General features: G+C 43.9%; 1 protein-coding gene across 1 annotated transcript in view; it reads right to left on the bottom strand.

Annotated features, from left to right (window-relative positions):
* Positions 1–23,604, bottom strand: part of TMEM178B (transmembrane protein 178B) — a 366,236-nt gene extending 342,632 nt beyond the window's left edge. The window contains exon 1 of the mRNA XM_047095478.1: positions 23,223–23,604. Within this exon, the coding sequence (XP_046951434.1) occupies positions 23,223–23,604 (382 nt within the window). The remainder of the gene's footprint in view (positions 1–23,222) is intronic.
* Between the last annotated feature and the right edge of the window lie 212 nt (positions 23,605–23,816).

Raw genomic sequence — 23,816 nt, 5'->3', positions numbered from 1 at the left:
AAGCCTGGTTGTTTTAGGAGAAAACTAACTGTCTAGTGGATAAGTTTTGTAAGAGGAAGTACTGTACACACTAAGGATAATGAGATTTGAAGAAGGTTGCAAATTTGACACCATGAAGATGCTAAAATTTTCAGGACCATGGACAGACTCCATTGGAGCTCTATTGGCCAAAAGACTGGAGGCCAAGTTGGTTCTCTTCAACCTTGAAATCATAAACAGGATTAAGTTAAGCAATCTTTGGCAATAACTAAAAATTTGGAGGCAAAAGTACTGAATTAATCTTTTATTTCAAATCTTGTTATAATTGCATATAGATAAATATATAAATGAATGAAACTCTACTACAATGCTGGTGTTAGTAGAGGATCTATCATTTACTGTGCTAATCTAGGTGCACACAGTTTCTGTTGTTGTCCTAATGGTGGTTGTAATATAAGCCTTCATATTAGAGTTCAAAAGAGATGCATTAAATTATTATATACATGAGAAAATAATGAAAAATACCAGCTACATTACCAGATAAACTTTAAAGTCTCAGTGGCTCAGCTAAGAAGTTTATTTCTTGCTCACTAAAGTCCAATCAGCCAGCAAGACAGAGGAGACAACCATTCCCATTCAATGGGGCTCAGAATCCCTGAAGTTTTGCAATCTTTGAATCCTGGCTTCCAATGTCACCCAGATTGTCAGCATCCAAACAGAAGAAAGAAGACAGAAAGCATGGGATCGCACAGGAGGATTTTATGGGACAGACATGGAAATGGAATATATTACTCATCTACATATCACTGTCATAACTCGGTCGTATGTCCACACCTAACTGCAGAGAATACTGGGGGAAATAGTTTGGTTCTGCACCCATGGGGAAAGAGACATAATTTTGGCAAACAGATAGCCACCCTTTGTTCAGTGGGCAAACATGTGACCTAAAGTGAAATTTAAAGCATGGTATAATAAAATATTTAAAGTGGAATACTACTCTATCAAACCATTCCCCCCACAAGTCTGGGCGAAAGCCAATTATAAGCTGTCAAAACAAGAATCTGGCCAAGAGGTTAATCACGTTGTATGGAATGTAGTTTCTTCCCTCTAGATACTATGTCAGAGGCTGCCAATGCCAGTAGAGAGATGTGGCTTGGTTGCCTGGAGCGACCATCAGTATTTGCACCTCCCTTCACCCATCTGGTCACTCCTATGGATGCAATGAAAAAGGAGAGGGAGGAGAGAAAACCAGGAAAATACACAGGCACATCTCTAATTCAACAAAGTACTGTGAGGCAGCATCCAGTAGTGTGGTGGTTGAAAGAACATGGATGGGAATGCAAGCTGGTGCAGCCACTCTGGAAAACAGTATGGAGGTTTCTCAAAAAACTAAAAATAGAACCACCCTACGACCCAGCAATTGCACTACTATGCATTTAGCCACAGGATACAAGTGTGCTGTTTCGAAGGGACACATGCACCCCCCATGTTTATAGCAGCACTATCCACAATAGCCAAAGTATGGAAAGAGCCCAAATGTCCATCGACAGATGGATAAAGATGTGGTGTATATATATACAATGGAGTATTACTCAGCAGTCAAAAAGAATGAAATCTTGCCATTTGCAACTACGTGGATGGAACTGGAGGGGATTATGCTAAATGAAATTAGTCAGAGAAAGACAAAAATCATATGACTTCACTCATATGAGGACTTTAAGAGACAAAACAGATGAACATAAGGGAAGGGAAACAAAAATAATATAAAAACAGGGAGGGGGACAAAACAGAAGAGACTCATAAACATGGAGAACATCAGAGGGTTACTGGAGGGGGGTGTGGGAGGGGGGATGGGCTAAATGGGTAAGGGGCACTAAGGTATCTACTCCTGAAATCATTGTTGCACTATATGCTAATTTGGATGTAAATTTTAAAAAATAATAATAAAATTAAAAGTAAAGTAAAAAAAAAAAAAGAAAGAAAGAACATGGAAAAGGGCAATAGTCCCCATTTGGTTCCACTATTTACTAGTCAAGCAACAGATGATAAACATTTTTAAGTCTCTGGCACCTTGTGTAAAATGGAAATGATCATACCTACCCTGTATGCCCCACATAGTGGCGAGGTGGCTCAGGGTTTAACTGGTGAAAAAAGGTACTGATGAAAGGATGTGATTGAGAGAATAAGCAGCTACTAAGAGAAAAAGAGCAAGTAGGTGACAGAAGATTAGGCAGGAGAGCAGCCTACTGAATAAACCCATTACTGCAATAGTTGGGGTGGGGTTGGGGGGGCAGGGGGAAGTGCCAATAACCCAACAGGGAAAAAAACGCAAGCTAAAAATTTTCCAAGCACTTGAAAAAGTAAAATTGGTCATGACATGCATCCCGAAAGACACTTCATGGAAGTTCAGAACCTACACGCTTACAGATGGAATCAAACATACTCCCAGCCACAAGCCAGAAGGGTAAAAAAAAAAAAAGAGCCAAAAGTTATGTGCAATTATAGGTAGCAATGAATGCCATTTCTCACATGGTTTCCAAATTAGGACCTAGCTTCCCCCTATTTCTGAGTAGGAGGCAAAGGTGAAATTATACACCACCTGCTCCACTAACTTGCACCTGTTACTCTGTGTCTCTAGAACTTGCGGTTTTTCTTGGAATTCTGAATCCTTATCATCTCCAAGGAAGAAATAAAATGCGAATGACATCCACACCTTCTCAAAAAACATGCAGACAAGTGATTGCCTATCAATGTGACTCATAATTTTTGCACCATATCCAGACTTTTGTTCCCCAAGAAAGGAAGATTTTGTGACTTTAATTCCTACATCAATCATAGAAAATATTTGTTGCCAAGAGATTACCAGAAATTTGTGGACTTTGTTTTCCATGGACAAAGAAGTCTAATTCTGCACCATCATAGGTCTTCAGTCATTTAATCAGTGGCTCTGAAATGTAGACACAGTGCAGCATTTTTAGGATGACAAGGCAAGAATGTGACTATCCAGCCTGAAAATAAAGCATCTTTATCTCAAAAATGACCTGAATGTCATCAGAGCCAAAGCACCCTAAGATTCTCATAAAAGTAACACTATTTAACGGAAAATTGCAGAAACTATTGGCTAGAGGGTCCTACAGCACCTAGTAAGAGAAGCTTAAGGATGAGCTGTCCTCTCTTTAAAAAATGAAATCTTTGGGGCGCCTGGGTGGCGCAGTCGGTTAAGCGTCCGACTTCAGCCAGGTCACGATCTCGCGGTCCGTGAGTTCGAGCCCCGCGTCGGGCTCTGGGCTGATGGCTCAGAGCCTGGAGCCTGTTTCCGACTCTGTGTCTCCCTCTCTCTCTGCCCCTCCCCCGTTCATGCTCTGTCTCTCTCTGTCCCAAAAATAAATAAACGTTGAAAAAAAAAATTAAAAAATGAAATCTTTGGGGCACCTGGGTGGCTCCGTCAGTTAACCTTCCAACTTCAGCTCAGGTCATGATCTCAGGGTTCATAGGTTCAAGCCCTGCATCTGGCTCTGTGCTGACAGCTCAGAGCCTGGAGCCTGCTTTGGATTCTGTGTCTCCCTCTCTCTCTGCCCCTCCCCCGCTTGTGCTCTCTCACTCTCTCAAAAATGAATAAACTTTTTATTTTTTTTTTAATTTTTTTTTCAACGTTTATTTATTTTTGGGACAGAGAGAGACAGAGCATGAACGGGGGAGGGGCAGAGAGAGAGGGAGACACAGAATCCGAAACAGGCTCCAGGCTCTGAGCTGTCAGCCCAGAGCCCGACGCGGGGCTCGAACTCCCGGACCGCAAGATCGTGACCTGGCTGAAGTCGGACGCTTAACCGACTGTGCCACCCAGGCGCCCCTGAATAAACTTTTTAAAACAAATGAAATCTTTTAAAACTTTACAGAGCACCATACTTCAAGACACAACACATCACATTCCAACTAACGCCCGAGAGCAAGATGTCTCTGAAAGTCTAACCAATCACCAGCCACCTAGTACCTGGAACAGTTAGGCTACTCTGACCAAGTCCTTTTTATAAAGCAGAAAGCAAAGACAACATGCATAATCAGAATGGACTTCACTCTCCAATCCTACTTTCTTCTGAGAAGCTCCCATTAAATGCTCAATGACAGTAAGATGCTGACATGCTATAGAAACACTCTCTCAAGAAGCTTAAAGGTCTTGGGGCGCCTGGGTGGCGCAGTCGGTTAAGCGTCCGACTTCAGCCAGGTCACGATCTCGCGGTCCGTGAGTTCGAGCCCCGTGTCAGGCTCCGGGCTGATGGCTCGGAGCCTGGAGCCTGTTTCCGATTCTGTGTCTCCCTCTCTCTCTGCCCCTCCCCCGTTCATGCTCTGTCTCTCTCTGTCCCAAAAATAAATAAAAACGTTGAAAAAAAAAAAAATTTTAAAAGAAGCTTAAAGGTCTTAGCTCAAATTATCCCACAGGCTTGTAGTGGGAGCAAGATGACTGATATAACTTGCATCAAGAAAAATAGTCTTGGGGCATCTGGGTGGCTCAGTCAGTTAAGCATCTGACTTCAGCTCACGTCATGATCTCATGGTTCATGAGTTCGAGCCCTGAGTCAGGCTCTGTGTTGACAGCTCAGAGCCTAGAACCTGCTTCAGATTTTCTGTCTCCTTGTGTCTCTGACCCTCCCCATTCACACTATTTTCTTTTTAAAAAGAAAAATGGTCTTGCGCATGAAACTAATATTACACTATATGTTAACTAACTGGAATTTAAAGAAAAACTTTTTAAAAAGAAGAAGAAAAAAAAAAATATATATATATATATAACGAAAATCTTTTCTTGCCTGGTTTCCAGATTTGGGTGATGGACTTAGGAAGTTGGCCTTTTTTTTTTTCCTAAATATTTATTGATTTGGGGGAGAATGCAAGTGGGGGAGGGGCAGAGAGCGGGGCGGGGGGGGGGGGCGGACAGAGGATCTAAAGCGGGCTATGCACTGACAGGCTGACAGCAGAGAGCCTGATGTGGGGCTTGAACTCACAAACCATGAGATCATGACCTGCGCTCAACCAACTGAGCCACTAAGGTGTCCCAGGAAGTTGGCCATTAAAAAAACCTTGGGGGCACCCGGGTGGCTCAGTCAGTTAAGCGTCCGACCTCAGCTCGGGTCATGATTTCACAGTTCATGGGTTCGAGCCCCGTATAGGGCTCTGTGCTGACAGCTCAGAGCCTGGAGCCTGCTTCAGATTCTGTCTCCCTCTCTCTCTGCCCCTCCCCTGCTTGCTGACTCACTCACTCTCTCTCTCTCTCTCTCTCTCTCTAAAAAATAAATAAACATTAAAAAAATTTTAATAAATAAAAAAATAAAAAATATAAAAATCTTATGTTATTTTTTCCTTAGATAAAGAAATTAAATAATGCCCCCCTCCAAAAAAAAGAAAAAGAAAAAAAATTGTCTTGGATTTTTACATCCTGCCTCACCCAAAATATGTGTTTCTTCCAGGGCCACAAATTTTCCTTCTACCCTTTCCTCTCCACCTTCTTTTCCGCCTCAACCTTCTTCAGCAATTGCTCCAGCAATCATTTTTTTCTGCACCATCAGTTTTGGCCCTGTCTACTGGATCATTCCCAACAGCCTACAATTATGCTATTACTTCTCAAAAAAAAAAAAAAAAAAAAAAGTTTTAAGTCTCTCTTAATCTAACTTTCTCAGTCCACCTACCATATTTTTTCTCCTTGCTTTTACACCAAAAATCCTTTAGAGAGCTGTCAAAACTCATTGTTTCCAATTCCCTCCCTCTTCCATTCACTCCTGAGCCCCCCACTGAAATCCATGACCTCCACATTGTGGAGTTCAAGTCTCAGCCTCATCTTACTTGACCCACTGGCAGCTTTGCGCACAACTGATCACTTCCTCCCCCTCAACACAGCGGCTTTCCTTGGGTCCAGGACACCATGCTTTCCTAATTTTTGTCTCACTACCCTAGCTATTTCTTCTCGGTCAGTTTGGCTAAGCTTCCTCATCTCCCTGAGCTCTGTAAAGTCAGTGTGCCCCAGAACTTAATCCTTGGACCTATTTCTTCTCTACTTGCCGTCGCTCTCCAGGTGATCTCATTCAGTCTCATGACTTTAAATGCTAGAAGCTGAGGAACGCCCAAATTTGCATCCCAAGGGAGACTTCTTCCCTGAGCCCAGGCCAAGACATCCAGCTAACTGTTGACATGTCCACTTGAGCACTTGAAAGGCGTCGCAAAGGTTATCCTACCCAAAATGGTGGATCCCCAAATCAGGATCCTCCTACAGTCCTATCCATCAGATTTAAATGGCAACACAGTCCACCAGCTCCCCGGGTGAAAATCCTCGGGGCCATCTTTGACTTCTCCTTTTCTGCCCCACCCTGCATCTAATCCATCAGCCCGTCCTGGCAGTTTGCCATTCAAAATATATTCAATCTCTTCCCCCTATTGCTCTGGTTCCAGCCACCACCTCTGTTGGCTGCTCCCCCTGTTTATGTATACATGCCCCGCTGTAATCTATTATTAGCTCAACAACCCAAGTGATCTTTTAAACCATAAATCTAATCATGCCACCCCTCTTCTCAGAACCTTCCGATGGCTGCCCATCCCACTCCTTCCTATGACCTTCAAACCCTACGTGAGGTAGCTCTTTACTTCTCTAACATCATATCCTACCATAAGCCCCTTCTTTGCTCCCACCCTCAGCCATTCTGCCATCCTCCCTGTGTCTCCAACATCGGGACCACTGCCCTTACTATTCCCTCTTTCTGAAATCTTCATACTTCGACGATCCCCAGAGCTGGTTCTCTCATGTACACCAGCTCTTTACTCAAAAGCCAGCTTCTCACCAAGGGCCTCCCTGGCCATGCTATCTACAATTTCAACCCTGCCGCCTCACGTTTCCTGTCCCTTTCCATGCCTTGTTTTTTCTCCTTAGCACTAATCACTGTCTAATATTCCACATAGTTACTTATTTACTTTTTAATTAGCTCATCGGGACATAAACCCCATGTAGGCAGGGAGTCTGCATATTTGGTGAATTACTGTTCCGTAAGCCACCAATACAAATCCTGACATGTGAGTATCACCAAATATTTGTTGAATAAATGAATATATAATCTGTGTAACTTACTCCTACATCATGAAGGAGAAGCACAGAGTGGAAATTGTTAGCGCACTGGAAAACGTCACCATCCTCTCCGATACCCTATCCCTAGGAAGGCACCCATAAATAAGTACACACAGCTCTGTGTATCCACAGGTCAAGAACCTTAGGTAAGGAGCTTCGTGCTGCCTTGTGTACATTTCTACACACTCCAAGCCCACCCAATCATGTCGTGTGTAGGGCCTCTACCTTTCCCAACCCCTCACTGATGCTGTACCCAAGCCCAGCCGTCTCTTAAAAACCCGTGTAGAGGTTACAAGAAGATTTTTTTTTTAATTAATAAGACAATCAAGAGCAACCACAATCAAGTAGTGTTGGAGGCCAACGGAATTGATTCTGTATCTCTCCATCTGGGAATTCTTCCATTAAAACAAGTGAGTTTATTTTCACTTCAGCTATAGCAGTGGACACAAAACCTCCCGGAATGTATGGTCAGCATGCTAAAGTCTTTATGAGAGGACTCATCACCTTGAGAGTGGCCATTTCTTTCTTCTAAATAATCAGGATCTCAATACAGGGATATCATTGTTGTAGTTCCTAAATGCACTTCACTACCTGGAGACAATCTATCTTCTGTGAAGAAGCCATTATGGCCTCCGATGCCTCTCCCTTTTTACAGCTTATTGATCTACAAGCGCCCAGCCAGCCACCACACCACTACGGATATGTGTAATAAAAGCTGATACAGGCATGCTGCTGGCATAGGAACATAAAAGTCCTTCTTTGAAATGTTAACAACTCTACGGACCCAAAGAGATGAAATGCCACCTTTCCAGTTTGAAATAAACCTCTAGGTTCCTACAGGTTCTAAAATAAACATACAAGGCAAAAGACAGTTTTCTAGGGTAAGGGTTACCCACCATTTTATGAGACTCGCATCACTATGCAGCTCATCCACGCTTCTTTAAATCATTTTTTACAATTAAGCCAGCTCTTCAAAACACAAGTTTCGTTGGAATTCCTACTCCATGGTTACTACTGAAAATACAATCTACATTTTTTTTTTTAACCTGAGCACTTTCTCCGGATTGGGCAGAAGGTGCTGGAACTCACTTTTCCAACTGAAACGCCGTACAGATTTAACTCCTATAAATCCAGGAGTTAGAGTGGTCGTATAAAATGTTGCTTTGACATGAATCATTTATTTAACCTAGTTTAGAGCACCAAGCAAAGGGGCTGGATCTATATTTAGCTGCTGAGAGCAAAAGAATTATTCTACTTATCTGAACGACCTAGCAGTAGGCTCTGCCCTTAGCAGACTACAGGCCAGAAAAGTCCTTAAAACCTTCACCGTAAAATGACCCAGTCAGAACAACAGTCATTGTCATTTTGGGAGTATCGCCTTCCCTGTGAGACGCTGAGAAGTAAACATCTCTCTCACCCACTGTTGACTGAGCACTTTGGGGGTCTTCGCAAGCAAAGATGTGTCGGTTGGCCCCAACGTCTTCCTGTCCCCAAATCTCCCACCGTGTCTCCCTGTCCCCAAATCTCCCACCGTGTCTCCCTGTCCCCAAATCTCCCACCGTGTCTCCCTGTCCCCAAATCCCCCATGGGGATGATGTTTTCTGTGAGCAGCATTGCTCACCAACAACAATGGCATCGGGCATGCCAGATACTGAAGACGGAATACTTACCATGTCTTCCTAGCATCACTGACCCACTCCTGTTGAAAGTCATAAATGGTGAACTGAGGTATGAACCAGAGCGGAGATGGTCACAGAAGGCACAGTCTCTGTTTCCCGGTCGTTATCTGACCGAAATCAATATCAAAGGAGAGGTGAGGACACTGCCCTAAATAGGTGGTTGAGAGGGAGGCTTCCCTGAGATAGCCTGAAGACACTCCTGGTGATAAAAATTGTGAAACCTGGAAAAATATCCTGAGGGAATGGCCACACCTGCCAGCCCCAGAGGTGAATTTGGAAATCCTTCCTTGCATGATAGGAACAAGAAATGGAGGTACTTAACTTAACCCCCTACTTTGCCTACTCTCTTTAGGGTAGAAGGGCCAGCCTCGAAAAGGCCTAAAGAGGAGAAAAAGTGGGCACAATGAAGAGGTCAAATCCAAAAAAAACTGAATTGTCACCACTTGAAATTCTCCCCTTGTGAGTCAGAAATATGGGTGCTTTAAGAAAATACAAACCTTCACCGAGGAAATAAATTGAAGTTTATCATATGCATTACAGAACAATTCACAGCAGGCTTCCTTTTAATAGTGAGTCTCCCTAGTCCAATGAAATTATGGCTCTTTGTTAAATAAGATTTCCAGATCGACTGCATTAACTGAGATAAACCTTCATTCATTCAACAAGTAGGTATTAAATACCTATTATGGCCCATGCATTATGCAAAATGCTGCGGATAAAAAGATGAATACGAAATAGTGCAAAAACAGTCTCAAAAAGGATGGAAACATATGGGGAAATAAAATGTCACTGGTGGTAGGAAGCAAGCGTTTGGTGTGTGACAGGGTGAGAACACCAAGCCAGAGGACAGGAGAGGGCCTTAAGCTGATTGCTAAAAGGTAAGCATGTGTTGACCAGGCAGACTTGGGGGGTGGGGTGAGCAGGGACAGGGACTTCCAGGCCAAGGAAAAAGCTTCATAAGCAAAAGTTCCCAAGGCAGAAAACAGTTCAACTTGTTCGGGGGCAGGGGAGTCCATCAGGGCTGGACGAGAGCGTGCTGGATGCAGAAAGGCACGCCAAAGGACCAGATGCCCAGGTGGGGGTGGGGGGGGTATGTTGCCAGACCTGGGGGGGCCATGGGCCAAGGTGAAGATTACGGATCTTATCCTGATACGCTGTGGGGAGCCACTGAGTTGAGCAAGTGATAACATGATTAGATTTCCATTTAGGAAAAATCACTCTGATTAGAAAGCAGTGAGGACAGATGAGATAGAGAGCAGGAAGCCGAGGGCACTGCAAGAGCACAGGGAGTGGACACCTAACCACAGCAGCAATGCTGGAACAGGATGGGGGGACAAGCACGAACATATCAGCAGAAGCGACTTGTTCACTGCGTGGATGAGTAGGGCAGGAGAGAAGAGAGCCCTGAGGATGATCCTTAAGTTTCTGGTTTAGGCAACTAGAGAGGTGGGATAGCAAGATGGAGGAAAATGGGAGAGAAAGGACTTCAGGGCACGGGAAGAGAAAACAGGTTCTTCGGGACCCATGGGATATCCAAGCGGAGATATCCCACAGGATATCCCACAGGAGCTGTTTGGACGTTAGGTCTGAGTGACAGATTCCCAGTGCGACAAGTCATGAGTTTCAAGGGCCGAAAAGAGCCAGAGGCGTGAAAGAGAATGCTCCAGGAGAATGGAATGTTGGAGAACCCCACACAGGCTGAGAAAGAAGAGCCAGCAAAGAAGAGGGAATAAGAACAGAGGTAGAGGGGCCCCTGGCTGGCTCAATCGGAAGAGCGTGCAACTCTTGATCTCCAAGTTGTGCGTTCAAGCCCCATGTCAGGTGTAGAGATTACAAAAAACTAAATAAATAAAATATAAAAAAGAAGAAGAAGAAGAAGAAGAACAGGGGTAGAAGCCGATCCAAGAGGGAATGTTGGTTGCCTCCAAAGCCAGAAGAGATGAAGTGTTGAAAAAGAAGGAGCAGTCCCAGCCGCCGGGGACTGGAAAAGAAACCTAGCGGCAGGGACCCAAAAGTGCCCTGAAGACGCATGAGCAAGAGAGGCAGGCCAGGCCAGGAGAGGGGCCACGCCTGAAAAAAACTAGGGCTGAGCAAGACTACCTCCGGTTTCCTTTGTGCGAACACATGTAGCGAGGAGAGACAGGGAAAGGTGAGGCCAGCTTTTCCCAGAGAGAGAGAGAGGTCATTCACCTGAGGAAGTATGGGCACTGCCACCTGTGGATACACGTCCCGGATACGGCAGCTCCTGGGCATCTCGTCAACCCTGTGGCTACCAAAACATAGGCACGGAGTCACTCTGCTTCAATACCCCTGAAACCTCACGAGACACTAGGGACTTCAGGCCCTAGGGACATTCCCTAGGGACATTCCCTAGGGACTTCGGGCCCAGCTTTGGTGTTTCGGGCCCAGCATTATCAGGTGAATATGGAGCCCCCGCTATCGTTGTGATAGGTCTTTTCTGCTCCAGCTGTAGTTTGTCTGAACACAGTGGACACGAATCATTGTCATAACAGAGGGACCCTTGGCTACGGTCACCCTCATAATTTTAAGGATGAAGAAGCTAAACCGTGTTCATCAGTAACATAAAGTTTTACCGACTAACATTCTCTATTTGGTTTCCAGAGTGATAAGAAAACTTCTGAGGGGGCGCCTGGGTGGCTCAGTCAGCTGAGCGACCAACTTCGGCTCGGGTCGCGATCTCGGGGTCTTTGAGCCTTCCCAGAGGTGGGCACTCAGCCTCTGGCTCATCCCACACTCCCTGTCTCGGTGCCTTCTCTATTCACAGTTCTATGTCTGATCAAGTTAAATGGAGGATTAGTTTCAGTTTGCCTTTCTGACCCTTAAAACTCTTGGTTTTCTTCCACAAGCTGCAGGAAACTTACAAAGGGGGGAGTGACTTGTACATTACTCTTTGTCTCAGAAACAAATCTTTTTTTAAAACTTTTATCTTGAGAGAGAGAGAGAGAGAGAAAGAGAGAGAGAACGCCCAAGGCGGGGGAGGGGAGGGGCAGAAGGAGAGAGAATCTTAAGCAGGGTCCACACTCAGCACAGAGCCATTGCAAGGCTGGATCCCACAATCAAGAGTCTGACACGTAACCTACAGAGCCACCCAGATGTCCCAGAAACAAATCATTTTAAAGCCTCAATTTCCTCTTCTCACACCACATTAAGAGTGAGTAAAACATAATTTTATTTGTTCTCAGCCCTTCCCATGAGCTACTTTCAGTGAAAACTGTTGGTTAGGAGTTACCTGATTCTCCTCTAAATGCTGCTGCTACTAGTCACAAAAGTCAGTCACAGATCACCTCAGAAACAAAGTTTTCCATTAATTTTCCTTAAAGAACCTGCCTCCTAAACACTGAACAACACAGTTAAAATAAAATAAAATGTTAACTTTATTGTCAGGATCATAGAAACTTTCCAAATAGCCTGCTTGTGTGCATTCCCCATTTGCCTCAGTTTAAGAAATGAAATAGCAGACATGATTTTAAAGCAACTTCCCAATTCCATTTGTTTCTCTGTCTTAAGAAAGGTAATCAGGGGATGGGGCACGTGGGTGGCTCAGTCGGTTGAGCAACTGACTTTGGCTCAGGTCATGATCTCACAGCTTGTGAGTTTGAGCCCCGCGTCGGGCTCTGTGCTGACAGCTCAGAGCCTGGAGCCTGCTTTGGATTCTGTGTCTCCCTCTCTCTCTCCCCCTAACCCACTCGCATTCTGTCTCGGTCTCTCTCAAAAATAAATAAACACTTAAAAAAATTTTTTAAATAAAGGTTATCAGGGGCACCTGGGTGGTTCAGTCGGGTAAGCATCCAACTCGATTTCAGCTCAGGTCATGATCTCAGGTTTGTGAGTTCCAGCCCCACGTTGGGCTCTGTGCTGACAGCATGGAACCTGCTTGGGATTCTCTCTCTCTCCCTCTCTCTCTGCCTCTCCCCTGCTCACACTCAGTCTCTCCATCTCTCTCTCTCTCTCAAAAATAAATAAATAAACATTTTAAAAAAAGAATGGTAAACATCATCTTTCATTTTGGGTTTATCAGTCCCATGCATACTTGCAAATACAACACAAATAATGTCTTCCATAAACAATACCTAATGTTATTTGATCTGTGTCTAACTTCATATAAATGGCAACATACTCCACATTTCATTCTGTATCCTGCTTATTTCACTCAAATTTTATGTTTACTCACTTGGAAATGTATAAATGTATATTTATTTTAAATATATGGCAATAGTTTCCATTGTATGACCCTATACCGTACCTCATCATCTGTTCTCCTATTCATGGGCACGTAAGTTTCTCTGTCTTGCTTATTTCCGTTGCTGTTCCAAGCGGTGGCGCCATACATTCTTGGACATGTGTCCATACGTGTGAATATAGCAGGAGCACAAGTATACGTGTCTTCAGCCTCCGGAGATAGATTCCAGCTGCACTCCAGTGTGGTGTCAGCACACACACAGCAGCATATGAGCGCAGAGCTTCCTTAGGGTAAAAACAACCCCATCCCATCCAGCTCTGTGAAACACTCCAGGGCTTTGGGGAATAGGAGTGGTGTTTGCCTAAATAGAACCGCTGTGATAAAGATTAAGAGAAATTCAGGCCAAAATTGAAAGGGAGACGCTCTAGAGCAAATAAAGTGTCCAACGGAGTGAGGTTCAGAATATAGAACAGCAGGGCATTTTAAAACGCAGGAAATGATATAAATTTATGAAGATGACCTAATATAAAGTAAATTGCCTTTTCTTGGCAAAATACTTCGACGCCAAAAAAAAAAAAAATCAATTGAAATAATTCAGATACTGCAGTCTCCCATAAAACAGCAAATCTGTCAAACTTCCTTGAACGCCAATAGCAGCTTCCACTCAGCATAAACATCACCTGTAGACAATTCCTGGTGACTCCTGGAGCAGGCCTTAAAACACCATCTCTGTGTATACAAATTTATAAAAAATAAACTTTTTTCATCTTTGAATCACCTGTTCGTTGCCTGACTTAAATTTATACGTGATGTTATTAAACACTGCTGAATAGGGGCGCCTGGGTGGCTCAGTCGGTTAAGCGTCCGACTTCAGCTCAGGTCACGATCTCGCAGTCCGTGAGTTCAAGCCCCACATCAGGCTCTGGGCTGATGGCTCAGAGCCTGGAGCCTGCTTCCAATTCTGTGTCTCCCTCTCTCTCTGCCCCTCCCCCGTTCATGCTCGCTCTCTCTCTCTCTCTCTCAAAAATAAACGTTAAAAAAAATTTTTTTAATAAAAAATAAAAAAAATAAACACTGCTGAATAAATCACCTCTGGTATGATTTATAAAATCTGGTAGCAATGGCTGCCTCTTGGGAGAAGGGCTGGGGGGTCTGAGGGACAAGGGTAGGTGGAAGGCAGACTAGACAAGTCTTGTCAAAATTGTCAAGCCTTGTCAAGACTTGTCAAAACTAATTAGTAATTTTTAAATTACTAATAAGGCTAAGACTTCACCTTATCCGTCCACAAATAATGACTCTAAGAACATTCCTTTGTCTGCAAAGCCTCCCTTACCTGCTCCAAAATTCAAGTACCACTCAGGCCCCTGACATGTAAATAAATCTCTCCTAGAAGCAACCTTAGGGCTTATATTTATTAGTCTCCTTGCACACTTCCTCCTTTTGTTTGTTCTTTGAGGACAGGAACCATGGATTTCTCTCAGGATCCTCCAAGTTATGTGCCTGACATAGTTGGAGCTCAAAAGACGAAACGCAGTAAGAGCTCTTCATTTTACAATAATTTTTAAATGACCCAAGAGATGTATTTGTTACTTTTATTCATTTTATATCTTGATGCTCTTTAAAAGTATTGTTTTTATTTTTAAGTTTTATTTATTTTTGAGAGAGAGAGAGAGAGGGAATGCACAAAAGCAGGGGAGGGGCACAGAGAGAGAGAGAGGGAGACACAGAATCCCAAGCAGGCCCCAGGCTCCGAGCTGTCAGCACAGAGCCCGATGCAGGGCTTGAACTCACAGACTGCGAGATCATGACCTGAGCCAAAGTGGGATGCTTAACCGACTGAGCCACCTAGCCACCCCCTAAAAGTATTGTTTTTAAAAAGCAAGCCAAAAAAGATATGATTCTCAAAACTGTTTAGAATATATATATTTTACACTGATATATGTATATATATACATATATATATATCGTGTGTGTATATACACACGATATATATATATGTATACACACGATATATATATACGTACACGTGTATGTATGATACACGTGTGTGTATCATATATATATGATTCTCAAAACTGTTTAAATGTAAGACCTATGTGGGCCGGCATTTTGTCTGTTTTATTAACTTCTGCATCCTAAGCATTCCAGTGCCTAGCACATGTAGGTGCTCAATCAGTGTGTTGAAAGAATGAAGATCTTTGGCTATAAAGTATCCTACACACTGACCAGTAATACAGTTCCTTTCTCTATTAAGTTTTACCATTTCTTTTCATTAATTAATTTATGTATTTTAATTACGGTAAAACATACGCAGCACAAAACTGATCATCTTAGCCAGTTTTAAGTGTATGCAGTTCAGTGGCCTTGAGTGTATTCACATTGTTGGGCAGCCATCCCCACGTTTCTCCATGAACTGTCTCAGTGTTTAACTCCAATCTGCAACAAGACATTTCAAATCATTCCAAAGAGAAGCAGTGAAGTTGTGTTACATGATTGTGTGCGGGTATGAAATTAGCTGCTTTGTTTCTCACCTCTTCCTTCCACACTTTTAGCACCCTGGGATGCTCCCTTCAGAAGTGGGCTCTTTTAGGACACCTGGGTGGCTCAGTTGCTTAAGCGACCAACTCCTGGTTTCAGCTCAGGTGATGATCTCACTCTTTCATGAGTTCAAACCCCCCCCCCAACTCCCTGTCCTGTGGGGCTCCGTACTGACAGGGTGGAGTCTGCTTGGGACTCTCTCTCTCTCTCTCTCTCTCTCTCTGTCCCTCCTCCACTTGCACTGTCTCTGTTTCTCTCAAAATAAATACATTAAAAAAAAAAGAAGTGGCCCCTTTCTCTCTCCTTTCTCCCCTCCTTTCCCTTCTCTCCGGGTTCACCTTGTCTCAACCATCTACCTATTATCTACACTCTATCACCTAAATTTAACTTTCTCATCAAACGTTAGAGTGTGAAAGGTCTTGAAGTTTATATAATCCAAACTCACTATTTTACATTTGACAAAACAATGTCCTTTGGGAATAAAACGTATGCATTTTCTCAGAAACAGCAGATGTCCAATCCAGATGTTCAAATCAATTTTCTGTCCACTCATCCCCCAGGTCACCTGCTCCCTCCTCTTTCTGCGTATTGTTTGGAGTACGTAGTTGTAAAAGTATCTGCATCTGAATACATATTTGTGACTTCACTCTCCTTCATTCCTAGATGTTTATGTGCCTGCACGTGAAGGGTCAGACTAGCCCACAGTGTGTTCAGAATTCTGCCTGAAGGCCTAGGACCACCTAGTAACAGCAGAGAGGGAAAAAATATTTGTAACCGACAACCCCAAGTGGAATATACAGAATCGATCTTGTAATTGATCCTTACCAACCCTACAGTACAAGAAGAAATAAGCTGACCTTCTGGAAAAGAAACATGGCTCTTGGCTTTGTTGACTCAATAAAAAGAACTCACTCCCCCGACCTGAGTCTCCTGACCAGTTGACTCCTGATCTGGTTGACACAGATGTGGTCTTCTGAGGAAGAGCCTGATCCAGCCACACATGACAATGAATTTGGGAAACCGTGAGCTAGAGTGTAAGTTCCCTCAGGTCAGGCACCATGTGATGCCTCCTCGTTTTGCCCCCCCCCCAGCACCTAGCGGAGCGCTTGGTACACAGCAGGTGTGCAAAACACATCACACTGACCCTCTCTCTCTTCCCATCCGTGCACCTGCCCACTGAGTCACAGGGCTCCTAAATGTTACCTCTCACTGGTTCATTGTATTTCAGAGTGAAGAGGGAGGATGATGTGACCGCACTCACTTGCGCATTTGGCCACACACAAAATGTGTATGCATGGGGCACACACTATATACAAAGGCCGTGGGTGTTTACATGTGTTTCCTTGTGAGCCGGTAAAGCCTCCCTATATCTCAAAACCAAAACTAATGGAACTGCGAATTTTTCACTTACTTGCCCAGCTTCCCCTTTATGCTTCCTTTTCTTTTTTTTTATTAAAAAAAATTTTTTTAACATTTATTTATTTTTGAGACAGAGAGAGAGAGCATGAACAGGGGAGGGTCAGAGAAAGAGGGAGACACAGAATCTGAAACAGGTTGCAGGCTCTGAGCTGTCAGCACAGAGCCCGGCGCGGGGCTTGAACCCACGGACCGCGAGATCATGACCTGAGCCGAAGTCGGACGCTTAACCGACTGAGCCACCCAGGCGCCCCTGCTTCCTTTTCTTTTTAAGTTTGTTTATTTATTTTGAGAGAGAGAGAGAGAGAGAGAGAGAGAGAGAGAGAATCCCAAGCAGGCTCACTGTGAGCACAGAGCCTGATGCAAGGCTTGAACCCACGAACGGTGATATCATGACCTGAGCCAAAACCAAGAGTCAGACACTTAACCGACTGAGCCACCCAGGTGCCCCTTCTTCTTTATGTTTCCTAAAAGCAGAGACACTTCATGCTCTTCACTACTTCACATTATATTATATACTGATTAGTTCATTAGGGATCATTTTTATTCTAATTGGCATGTTTTTAAGGTAGTACCTTTTTTTTTTTTTTTGGTAGGAAGCTCTCTACCCAACATGGGGCTTGAACTCACAACCCTGAGGTTAAGAGTTGCACACTCTGCTGAGACAGCCAGGCGCCCCTTGTTTTTATTCCACATGTATTTATTTATTGTCTGTCTCTCCCCACTGGAATGTAAGCTTATCCATGATGCCCAGCCCCTAGGCCCTCAGTTAATATTTGCGGAATGAATGAGGGTGGCCATAACCTCAGCATCCACCACAGTGAGCAAAATAAATACTTGAAAATCATGTATCCGGCACCTGGGTGGCTCAGTCGGTTAAACATCTGACTTCCACTCAGGTCATGAACTCACAGCTCATGGGTTCGAGCCCCACCTCAGTCTCTGTGCTGACATCTCGGAGCCTGGAGCCTCCTTCCGATTATGTGTCTCCCTCTCCTGCTCGCAGTCTCTCTCTCAAAAATAAATAAACATAATTTTTTTTTTTTTTTAAATCACGTACCAAAGTGTGGAAGGGCTTCTGTCAGCGGGTTTCAAAGCCAAGTGTGTGAACTACTTTAACATGACCTTCCCCTGCAGGCCTAAGCGGGAGTTCTCAAGCAGGTCTCCCCTTGGTGACGTTCTACAATTGCTTCTCGTTTCTTTTCTAGTTTGAGGAATCAATACCCCAGCCTCTTCTCCACTCTACACCCCCCGCCCAGCAGACACTATGGTGACAAGAGAGGGCAGTGCATGAGTCACCAAACCTGGAGCCAGAATTCGAATCTTGGCACCTTCGCTTCCTTATTGTGAGACTTGGCAAGTTAATGGACATGTATATGCCTCAGTTTCCTCAACTGTAGCGCAGGGATGAAAAAAATAATAATGCCCACCTCGAGCGTTATTATGAAGAATAAATTAGCGAATATATGGAAAACTCTTAGAGGAGTACCTGGCATCATGTTTGACAATTATTATTATTAACCCTTTCCATCCAGACAACAAGGCAAGTTTCTCTGAATGGAGTGGAGAGAGGCCAAGGAGAGAATAGAGAAGCATGTGAGAATTCTGATGGAATTTTAATGGAATCTTAAAGATGGGAAGTTAATAAAATATAGACTTGGTATAATTGACCATGAACTCAAACCTTCTGCCCAAAACATTCAAGTAGCAAAGTTTCTTCAAGTGTAGAATAATACACTTAAATTTGAGGTCAAGTTATCATGTTTAATTAATTTAATTCCTCATCTGAAACCAAGTACGTGCTTGCTCTTTTGAGGCTCTGGGTTCCATGCAGCTCTGTCCAATGGAGCGTTCTGGGATGACAGGAATGTTCTCTAACCTGCACTGTCCAATATGACAGCCACGAGCCACACACGGCTCTTGAGCACTTGAATGTGGCCAACGTGACTAAGGAAATGAATTTTTAATTTCATTTTATATTGGTTATTTTAAATTTAAGGAGCCACCTGTGGTTAGCAGCTACCCTACTGGGCGTTACAGCTACCAGGGACGTGAGTATACAAGCTCCTTGACTTGGCTCTTCCCGGCTCTCCAGCTCCACTCCCTGCCCCTCTCACTCACTCCAGCAATCACCACTCACGAGGCCAAGCTGCTGTTTCACAGCTCCGTGGCTATGCAGATAGCTCTCTTGGCCTGACATGGCCTTCCTCACCATCCACCTCCAAGTTCATGAAAATTGTGTTCGATTTCATTTCCTCCAGGCAACTTTCCCCACCCCACCCCTCCCGGCTTACCCCCATCCCCCTGCCCCACTGCCAACACCATCCATCACTGCCTGCTCGGTGCTTCTCCGCATCTGTAGCTGCTGCTCTGTCATTGTCATTTATCCCCTGTGACGCTAACAGACTATGGGAATTTTAAGGCCCAGGTATTATCCATCACTTCATTCCAGGGATGTGTGTCCATCACACAATACATGTGCAGTAAATATTTGCTGAGCACATTATTAATTTGTGAATATGTGCAGTGTTTTGTTCAAATAAGCCTCAATACAGAGACAACCAGTCTATGATTATATAGATCAAATTCTACTAGAAGGCCTATTTTCAAATAATAAAAAAAGTTCTTAGAGTCTCAGGTGAAGATCTACTTATTTTAAGCCATATCAATATAACATGCCAGTAGAAATCAAAGAATGTAAATGTTCCCTGGAACAAAATCCTACCTGTAGCTATTCCTCCTAAGGGTCTGAGAGTCTCTTGGATTTCAGAAACTGATCCTGTCATTGATCTGTCCCCCGTGCTTGCAGTGACTTACTAGGGAGACGTTGACATGGTTGAAAAGCAAGACAAGAGGACTTGATTATGGTCACAGTCGTATGGGGATTCAAGGGTGATCTATCCTTGCTGCACCCTCTACCCAATCCCACCTCCAAGAAGGAAATCATTAAAATCTCATCTAATGTGAAAAATAATGATTGTGGGTGATAAATGTCTGTTCAGTGACATCGGCTATCCAAAAAAGTACTGTTTCCTTTATTCCGTAGCAAAACTTTTTTGCTCAAAAAAACCTTCCCTGTTAAATTATTCAGCATCTGTTGCAATATTAACCTACCCTGAGAGCCATGCTGGCTCATTTTTTTTTCATCACAATTTTCTGACTAATCCTTTATTTGGATTCCCACACAAGTGTTCCTACAATTAGAATAAGCTCTTGATGGATACGTTTCTGTGAACCTAATTTGTATGAGATATTTCCCAAGTACCAAGCATCTGGTGAATGTATTTTACAAATTATATCTTTCCTGCCCTTCAGGAACTTAACAGTTCAATAAGACAAACGAATAAATATACCGTGACCAAAAATGCATATTTGTTATTGGTACACACATGGCAACAGGGCATCGAAGAAATGGATTTCAGAAAGAACATGAATCTAAAGGACTTTATCTTCGAATCAGATATAGATTTGACTTTTGTTTTCTTATTAATTATGTGGTTTGGTTGTGTTTTAAAATGCATAGACGGCAACTTTCTAATGTAATGAACATTGATTTAACAAATGATTGAGTTACGTGGAGCTGTATGATCATTTAGATAAATCTCTAATTTTCCCCTAATATTGACAGATTTTACACAGTCTTTTTCTCTGGTGTCCCTTCCCCCTTGCCCAACACATATCTCTCAGCATTTTAATCTGAGATGTTCCCCCAAAAGACAAAGGCCTACCGTATCTTTTGAGGCTGCTAATGAATACTGTGAGATAAATATCTTTCCCTAAGATGCCTGCCCTAAATTTAAATAGAGGAATATCAATTTCTGGGTGCTTTTTTTTTTTTTACTTCCTTCTAAAATCTGCCGATCTAGAAAGAACACGGATTAAGTCTAGAAATTATGTTCTATGTTATTGGAGTTGCTTGTGAATTCTACTAATATAAGATACCCTTATTTCCAAAATGTGTCTATTGTTGCTTAGAAAAGGAAGATCTAGCTCTCAAATATTATGCTTCGAGGTTAAAAATGAAGATAGTGACCTTAAGTCTCTCAAGATTTGTAAGGCTGGCATGCCATCTATCTCAATAATACCTAACAAGAATGTCAAATGGACAGAAACGGCCATGGTAAGCGGGTGCTTGCAGCTGACAGTGATTGCTGTATTTTGGGTGATGGGGAACAGCATCTCCATTAGTCCAAGTGAAATACAATGCCTGCCAACTCTAGGTATCAGTGTATTCAATCCCCCTGCTGTGCCGTGTCCATTTTCTGTTGCTGCAATTAAAAATCAGTCGATACAAAGTCAAAATGTTGTACACTCTTCCCCTATCCCTTTCCCTGTCACTGTGTTTCCAGCTTCACCGGAAGAACATGTCACTATGGTAACCAATCTCTCTGGTGCACAGACCAAGTTAACCTTTCTAGCCGGATTGCCAGGCAAAGCAACATGGAATCAAAGCCCTCTATAGAACCACCAGAAGATACGGACTCCATCCCCCTGTTTCTAAGTGGCATTAACCAATAGCAGACAGAAAGATACCCATCTTGTTGCAAGAGACATTTAAGAAAGGAAATTCAAGAATGTCCTTCAGCAAGCCCTACCACTGCTTATCAGGCATTATTATTAACATGAATTCTCCCTCCCGTTTCAGCCAACTTCCTACCATCTCAATTTTGATGAAAGTGGAAAACAACGAACGAAATAACACTTCACGAATCTGAGAACCTGCAAACTGTTACGAAGTCACCCATTGTCAAAAACGAGTCTGGTTTCTCTTGTTTTCCTACTTTTAAATCCAAGCCAAGTTACTCTCTTCTGGAATTCTCTAATATTCTGTACATCTTTACAAAGTTGTAGAGCTCCGAATGGGTCCACCTGCTTCATATAGGAGACTAACCACGAAGCAGTTGTGATGTTTGTAATATTAAGACACTAATAACTGGATCGGCTAAAATCCCTAGTCATTCTACAGAAACTACAAAATAAACATTCAGATGGATTCTCTTTCTGGACTTTTCTAAATCTGACTTGCCACCTAGATCATACCCACTGCTTGTCATTCTTCAACAATTGGCTTTTTTCAAATTACCACTTTTTTCTGATGAATTTCAATATTTTTATAAATCAAAGAACATCAGCTCTCACAAATAATATTTTAAAACAGAAGCAAACCTGTGTTATAATATTAAGAGACACAAAGAACTGTTTTCTATCTTTGACTCAAAGACTTTGCAGGTAACAACATCATTTTCACCTTGGCATCAGCATTTAATAGTTGAAGAGAATGAAACACAGCAAGGGGGAAAAAAAAGAACAACACTCATAAAATCACACCACATCTTCCAGAATGCAACTACCATAGGAGAGAACATATTCTCTTCTTCAGAGCAATATTAATAATACATCCAAACAACAGTTCAGTGGACTAATAGAACAGGGTGGTCCCCAAAGTATAAATCACACAAGATTTACAAATGGCATGAGATGAACAGACTTTTAAAAATGTATGTGATCATACGAAAGAAAGTATGAAAGAAATTTTTATCATTAGTAAATATGGTCTGTTTTATGTTTTGGAGTACTTTAGGTATTTTTGACATAAATCTTCTGAAAATGGTCATTTTTTTTTCTCTAAAGTGAGGAACTACTTTTTATGTGTTTATTAGGCCCTGTTAAAATTCAAAGCACACAAGTCACTTTTGTCAACGATTTCCCCAAAAGGAGAAACCAAGAATCTGGTCAACAGGCCTGGAGCTACAATGGGGCAGGGGCTGTGATTTATCCATGTTTATATGACCAATGCCTGCACCACGCCGGGTATAGACTAGCACTTAGCAAACGTTTGTGGCGTGAATATGGCCTTCTCAGTGAGATGTTTCTCCTGAATCGGTTCAACATCTAAAACAAAGATTAAAACTAGGAGGCTGTCTGCCGGACACATCATTCTCAAAGGGGCTTCCTCTGCAAAGAACACAACGCGACAGATTCCCTCCCTTTTCAGAGACTGATGAAGCATTATCCTGGATAAAAACCCTGGACCACGATATTCCACGGGAATCCCATCACACAAACGCAAGACAAGAGGCCGGGCAGAGAGAGGTAAGCCTCCATTACCGGCTATCGGGAGGCAAGTTCTGGCCGCTCCAAGGCTCAGCAGGGCCTGGACAACCTGACCTCCCGTTCGCAGGAGGCCGGAGAGACCGTGGCCAGGCGAAGGGAGCAGAGGGCTGCCGGGCGAAGGGAGGAGAGGGCTGCCGGGCCTAGAGGCGCCGGGCTCTCCGCAGCGCCACGCCTCGCGCCTCGCGCTTACCTTTCCGAATGAGGGCTGCGATCTCGGGGTCGAAGCCCTGCCGGTGGCATTTCCTCCAGAGGCCCATGTTGGTGGAGTTGTACTGCCGGCTGCACTCGTCAACCGGGCTCATGGCGAAGAGCTGCCGGCGATTCCGGGCCCGGAGGAGTTTGCCCTCCCAGCGGTCCAGGCGGGAGCGGCTCGCCCGGAGCGGCAAGTTGTTGTTGTTGTTGTAAATGAAGCCGGGGTCGACCCGGCGGGTGTTGAAGGCCTTGCACCTGTCCCTGTGCTTCCTGGCGTCCGTCTCGTACCAGTGGTCCGAGCAGATGGCCACGGCCAGCATGCCGAGGGCGCAGAGCGCTAGCGAGAGGCCCGTATAGAGCAGTAACCTTCCGGCAGCCATGCCTCCGCTTGGCGGCTACACCATGGGCATGATCCGCCGCAGCCTCGCCTTCCCTCCGCGCGCCCGGAACAAAGCGGCGGGCGGGCGGCCGAGCCAAGGGGGAGGGGGGACCGAAGGGGGACTCGCGCGGCGGCGCCCCCTCGCCCCCGCCTGCCGGTGCGCGGCCCAGGGACTGCGGGGATGGGGGCGGACAGCCTAAAAAGTTCTGATCC

The sequence above is a fragment of the Lynx rufus genome, unplaced genomic scaffold (assembly GCF_022079265.1).
Source record: "Lynx rufus isolate CCGP_SWC_20201006 ecotype Redwood Valley unplaced genomic scaffold, mLynRuf1.p SCAF_4, whole genome shotgun sequence".
NCBI classification, from domain to species: Eukaryota; Metazoa; Chordata; class Mammalia; order Carnivora; family Felidae; genus Lynx; species Lynx rufus.
Note: the sequence above shows the minus strand (reverse complement) of the source record. Positions and strands in the feature narration are given on the sequence as shown.